This window comes from Perissodus microlepis, chromosome 20 (assembly GCF_051167445.1).
Source record: "Perissodus microlepis isolate ML-2025 ecotype Zambia chromosome 20, ASM5116744v1, whole genome shotgun sequence".
Lineage (NCBI taxonomy): Eukaryota > Metazoa > Chordata > Actinopteri > Cichliformes > Cichlidae > Perissodus > Perissodus microlepis.
This window is the reverse complement of record NC_140480.1, coordinates 19,526,595-19,532,689: the sequence shown is the minus strand read 5'-3', so window position 1 is coordinate 19,532,689 and position 6,095 is coordinate 19,526,595. Positions and strand designations below refer to the sequence as shown.

The 6,095-nt window shown below is 41.9% G+C and overlaps 1 protein-coding gene across 2 annotated transcripts; it reads right to left on the bottom strand.

Annotated features, from left to right (window-relative positions):
* Positions 1-3,012: 3,012 nt before the first annotated feature.
* LOC146364420 (filamin-A-like) lies at positions 3,013-5,828 on the bottom strand. Of its 2 annotated transcripts, XM_084918226.1 has the most exons (6): positions 5,542-5,827; positions 5,386-5,463; positions 4,542-4,663; positions 3,736-3,879; positions 3,406-3,638; positions 3,013-3,201 (listed from the first exon to the last, which is right to left on the bottom strand). In XM_084918226.1, the coding sequence occupies exons 2-5, from the start codon at positions 5,408-5,410 to the stop codon at positions 3,492-3,494; spliced, it is 438 nt and encodes a 145-aa protein (XP_084774352.1). In that variant the 5' UTR covers positions 5,411-5,463; positions 5,542-5,827; the 3' UTR covers positions 3,013-3,201; positions 3,406-3,491. The 2 variants fall into 2 exon arrangements, with proteins under 2 accessions (XP_084774352.1, XP_084774351.1); XM_084918225.1 differs by having other exon boundaries at positions 5,386-5,828.
* Positions 5,829-6,095: the final 267 nt, after the last annotated feature.

Below are 6,095 nucleotides of genomic sequence, written 5' to 3'. Positions count from 1 at the left end.
TAGTGACGAGAGCTTGGATAATCAGGACAGAATCTGCAGCCTGCACCTCCAAATCAGAAATGGCTTTAGATCTGACGCTAGCAGAGAGGCATGCATGTCTCAGTGTGATTACACACTAACACATTGTGATTAATCACACACATTTGTATACATTTTATTCACAAGATTAAAAAAAAACACTAAAGTTTTCTGTTATGTGCACACACATTCCTTGACTTAGGTGCTTTTTAATTCTCCAATAATGGTCAGTGGAAAGTGTTTACACAAACCAAAAACAAACAAACAAAAAACATTACTCAGAAAATGGTCAGGTACAAGAACTGGACTAAAAAGGAGTGGAAAAACCAGATAATGTCCAAAGAAATACTTCAGCGTGTGGCTCACGACTTTTGCACAGTACTGTAAACGTTATTAATAATGAAAGATGTCAAAATGTAGCTTTCTCATTTTTAAAAAATTCTCATACATATTATTCTTTTCTTCTAGTGAAGGTGCCTCCTCCTTCTGACCTTAGGGTAACTAATTTCTCAGACAGTGACATCACGGTGCGCTGGGAAGCTGCAGCTGATGATGATGTTTCTTACCTCACTAAGTGGAGGCGACCTGAGACAGGTGGGGAAGAACTATTGGATTGTTGGAGTACATATTATGAAGTAAAAAATACAATATCTCAATAAACTGTTGTCCTGTGTCTTAAGGAGTATCAGATATCACTGTCTGCACTCTATGGAGATGGAGCTCAGAGTGAAGCTGTGGCCATACGCTACAGCACCTGTGAGTCACACATTTTCTGATCCTGAACGTTTCTCAAACTCAGGAGGGGAGAGCCTGAAACCATTTACCTAAGTCACATTAGCAGCAGTGTTCAGCCTAAAAAACACACAAGTTAGAAGTCATGCATTTGAGTCATGCATCCATATTATTTGTTTATTTATTAAATTATTTTCGAGACACTGTTAGTTGTTAGAAGCCAGTGTTTTAATGATAGGACATATATGACAGTAATGAGACAACCTAAGATATCCAAGATTACCACAAAAACACAAATAGAATCACAGAAAGCTTGTTTCTCTCCCGTTAGTCTATAGGCCCAGTTACCTTTTACTTTTCTGTGGTGAGCAGCCCTTCATGTCATATTCTGTCTCTATGTACAATATAGCATTACTAATACAATAACCTGTACGTAAATGAACTTCATTGTGTAATTGATGGCAGTTCTCAAAGTACTAGTCACTTAAAGGTTAAATTTCACATCTAAATTCTCATCTTTGAATAACTAGAACTCTGAGCTATGAAATAAATGTAGTGAGGTTAAAGTATCAAATCAAAGTATCAAATTCTCTGTTATACTTTACATTTATTGTATAAAAAAACACTTTGCTCTGCTGCCAAAATAATTTCCTCCTATAAAGGAACAAAGTGAGGGTTAAGTGTCGTTAGCTGTGGTACTTTATCTCTTCTATGATGTTGCTGCAGGCTCTGGTGGAGGCCCAACCAGCCTCACGGTTTCTGATGAGACTGCCGTCAGCATGGTGATCAGTTGGGTACCTCCCAATGCTCATGTCCTCCAGTATCGCGTGTCCTACACAGCATTGACTGGAGCTGATAGCCAGGATCACACTGTGAGTGGGTCATAGTCATTACATCTTCACCTCTTCTGGCCTTCAGCCGGCTGTCATGTGTCAGAATTCCAGAAATTCCATAAGTCCCAAAACTTTAAATGAGTTCTGACTGTGTTGGGATGATAGTGTTGTTTGTTGTCTGCAGGTGCTAGTCCCTGGTGGAGAGAAGCAGGTGATGCTGGAGTCACTGCAGCCAGATGCACGTTACAGCATCTTGGTCACCGCTGAGGACCACAACAGAGAAGGAGGCAGCGGTTCAGCTCAGGGCAAAACTGGTGAGTCAAACAAGGGAAAGATGCCAAGACAGCTCAAGTGCAACTTCCAGTTAAGACCGACAGGCTTACATGCAAAAAGTGCAAATGTCCCATTACTTTACCCTTACAGGAGGATATGCATACTTGAAGGTTTCCACATATAGAAACATCAAGGTTTTTGGGCAGTATTGTTTCTACAGCACTACACGTACAGTCATTTTGGTCCAGAGACACAGATTCCTTTCTCTGCATAATGATGGGCTCTCTGAACAATGAGACAGCAGCCAGTACCGGTACAATGGCAGTACTGCTCTTGATACTTGGTTGGAAGTTCAAAAATTACTGGGTGCACTGTGTCTGCGTTTATTGTCCATGCTAGTGTGTAGATGACATTCTTTGGCTTTGTGTTTTTTGTTTGTTTTCTGGCTTTTTTCTGTTTCTCTAGACACTTTGTGGGTAAGCAGTGCGAGTGTGGTCAGGTCAGACCACTCCAGTATCTGTGTGTCATGGAGACCAGTATCTGCCGTTGATGGATATCCTATTGTAATCCAGGATGTAAAAGGTATTCTGTAATCACGTCTACAGTGATGTGAAAAGGTGTTTGCCCCCTTCCTGATTTCCTAGTGTTTTGCATATTTATTACACTTACATGTTTCACATCATCAAACTAATTTTAATATTAGACACAGATAAGACAAGTTAATACAAAATGCAGTTTTTAAATGATGATTTCATAGATTAGGGAGAAAGATTATCCAAACCTCCCTGGTCCTGTGTAAAAACAAATTGCCCCTCTTGTTAAATCATGAGTTAACTGTGATTAACCAATTTTGGAAACCTCAGTTCAGTGTTACTAGACACACTCAGGCCTGATTAATTGCAGACTTGTGAATCAAGTTAAATAGAACCTGTCTGACAAAGTGAAACAGGCTAAAAGACCTCAAAAAGCAACACATCGTGTCACCAGCCATCCTCCTGGTCCTCAGTGTTAATGCCCACTTAACTGGGTCCTTCAGTGGAAAGGCTCAAGCAGATGAAGCCAAATATAACAAGATGAGACTGACAAATGTTCTATTTGAATGTTTAAAAAGAAAAATATCACAGTATCTATGCTTTCACTGAGCATATACCTGCATCAATGATGAACTCTGCAGGCTGAAAAGTCCTGGCCTTGGTCAGCCACGGTCCACTCACACGCACACGGCTCACATCACCAATCCCTGACTGCTTGATCATAACAGCAATTGGGCTGCTGGGAACATGACGGCCGTTCTTCTTGACGTTAACAAGGTGCTCACCAATCTCCTTGGAAACAAACGAGATTCCTAAGACAGACAGACAAAACAGATGTTAACAACGCTTAGTCTTGTGTATGCATGCAGCCCGTTTCAGCTGCTCCTGCTTCTTTCTCCACACTTTAACTTTTATTACTTTCCCCCTCTGTCTTTTACTTAGGGGTTAATAAAGTATTTGGATTCTGATGAGTCTCATTGTTTAGCAAACTTCTCACTTATCAGACGGACACTCACCAATGTGAGCGTTACGCAGCATCTTCAGCAGGCAGGGCTCCTCTGGGCCTGAGAGTGTTGTAAGAGGGGCTGTCAGCTGGCTGAGGTCACGCTCTCCTATGTCCAGTGGAATATCTGCAGCCGAGCCCACCTTCAGTGAAGTATGTTGGCTGGAAGGCTTTGAGGCCCGTCTTTGCCACTCCAGGGTCAGAGACCTTCACCTTGTTTGGATGACAGCCTGCTCCGATATTCATCTGTGGGCACAAACACCAAAACTCAAGAGACTTTTCAGTGAGAAGAAAAGGCAAACCTTGCATGCCAGAGTGAAAGTGAGAGTGAGTGCATACTCACCCTGAATGGACTCTCAGGGATGTTAACGTCTCCCCAGGAGACCATCACAGTGTGCTTCACAGGCTTACGTGGGGTGCAGGCGCAGGTGTATGTGCTGTTGCTATTATCCTTCACCTGGACATCCACAGAATTGACTTCACCATCCTGTGCAGAAGACAAGGGATTATAGTTCAATCAGATTTAGCACACCGTATTTTTCGGACCATAAGGCGCACTGTCGATGAACAGGTCTGGTTTCATACATGAGCCGCACTGGACTATAAAACGCATTAAGCGAAACAAAACAGTCAGATAAGTCTAACTTTACTCAACTCTTTCTTCTTGCTTCCTCTACTTCCGTACCATTGATTCATTAATGTTGAAATCTCTCGCAGCTGCTCTATTCTCATGTTCTACTGCGTGACTGACAGCCTTGAGTTTGAAATCCGCTTCGTAAGCATGTCTCTTAACAGGTGCCATTTTGGGGTCCTTATCCACACACAATACAGTAATATTATGTTGAAGCGCAGTACGTATCACTCCGCGAGGCTCCTGACTACGTAACCGTAATGCTCCGACAATCCATCAAGCGGTGCGACTTCGTGGCTTACCAAAGTCGTACTAAAACATTTTTTGACAGATTTTTTGAGCGCCGTGTATTACATAAAATCGGTTCAAGGTCAGTAAGCACAACCAGAATTCATACATAAGGCGCACTGTCGATTTTTGAGATAATTAAAGGATTTTAAGTGCGACTCATAGTCCGAAAAATACGGTACATGCAATATATTTAACATATTTGTGATCATATACAAAGCCAGATATACCTGGGCTATAATTTTCAGAGGAGCTTTTCCTCCTTGCTTGGCATCAACTGAACTCAGTGGGTTTTCCAACAGCCAGACCACTGCTCTGAAGGCCTGGACCGTACGCCTTAACCTAGAGAAAACTATTTTAAACAAACAATTAAAAAAGGAACAAGTCAAAGATCTACTATAGCCAAAAGATCATTATAGACTATAGCGCTGTGAAAAAATATTTGCCTCCTTTCTGATTTCGTATCTTATTCCATATTTGTCACACTTACACGTTTCAGATCAATCCATTTTTAATATTAGACAAGAATGTCTAATATTAAACTGCAGTTTTCAAGGGGAAAAAGCTGTCCAAACATACTTGGTCCTATATGAAAAAGTAATTGCACCGAAAACCGTGTGTCACCTCTGACACCAAGAACTGCAGCAAGCGTTTGGTGCTAGAGGTCACATTTTGAGTTTGTGAAGATATTTAAGGTAGACACACATAGTTAGCGGCAGGTGTGTTGTTGATTGGGAGGAAGCAAACAGTTTGTGACCGCTGTGCTGCTGTGTTCAATCCTGGAAATAAAGAATCTGAAGGACGAGATGAGTAAGGCTGGAGTTATTGGACTGTATCAAGTTCAATAAGTTCATGCATACCAGTGACATCGCGTCACCCCCGCCAACGAACACCCCAGTGGCTTCAAGCCTGGGCTTAGCCTCTACAGGAGAGCTTTCAGCCATGAAAAGTGTGTCCATCACAAGCCCACCACCACCATGATCTCAGGTCTTGAGGCAACAATCATGAAAACTAATCTTAACTGACAGTGTTGGACGTCCTAATTGTTGCAGAGCACATGGACAGCATACTCACCTGGTTCTGTGGGCCAGCAGCACATGTCACACCATCCATCACCCTTGTCATCACATTCAATCTTGGTCTGAGAGAAACCTGAAGAGAAATAGAGCAACTTCAGAGAAGAAACTGAAGCTAATCAGCACATGCTTTCAGGACCCCCCTTGTACCAACATTGTCTCCAACAGCCTCCACCACAAAGTCAGCAGATTTACCAACAACGCCTCCTTCCAGTCCAGGACCCCAGGCCCTCACCTTCTGCTGGCCAGCCTCAGTGCCAATCTTAGCCTCCATGGGACTAAACAGAGCATAGAATGATCAGTCACAATGGCAAGTTGGAGTATTCCAGTTATTGTACTGTTTGCATGCCCATGTGTAGCTGCGTGGAATATGTTCCAGGTGTGGTGGGGTAATACTCAAATCCATACACACCATCGCCAACATCTTTCCGTTTACACAGACCCTCAAGACCCTTTGTGAACACAGCAAAATGCCTTTGCATTATTTCTTTTAATCAAGCCTTATCTGATCATTTTAGGAAGAAAGAAAACACAAGCGTCCCCAGTCTGTTTATAGTAAAACCAGAAACGATAAATTAACAATTCACTTTAATCGTGCATTAACAATTTGTTGGCTGCTTAGAACAACATTTAAAAAACAAAAAAAACATAGCTCAGAGTATAAATCCCTTTGAGGCAATAATAATTTTAGGTAACTTTACAAAAGTA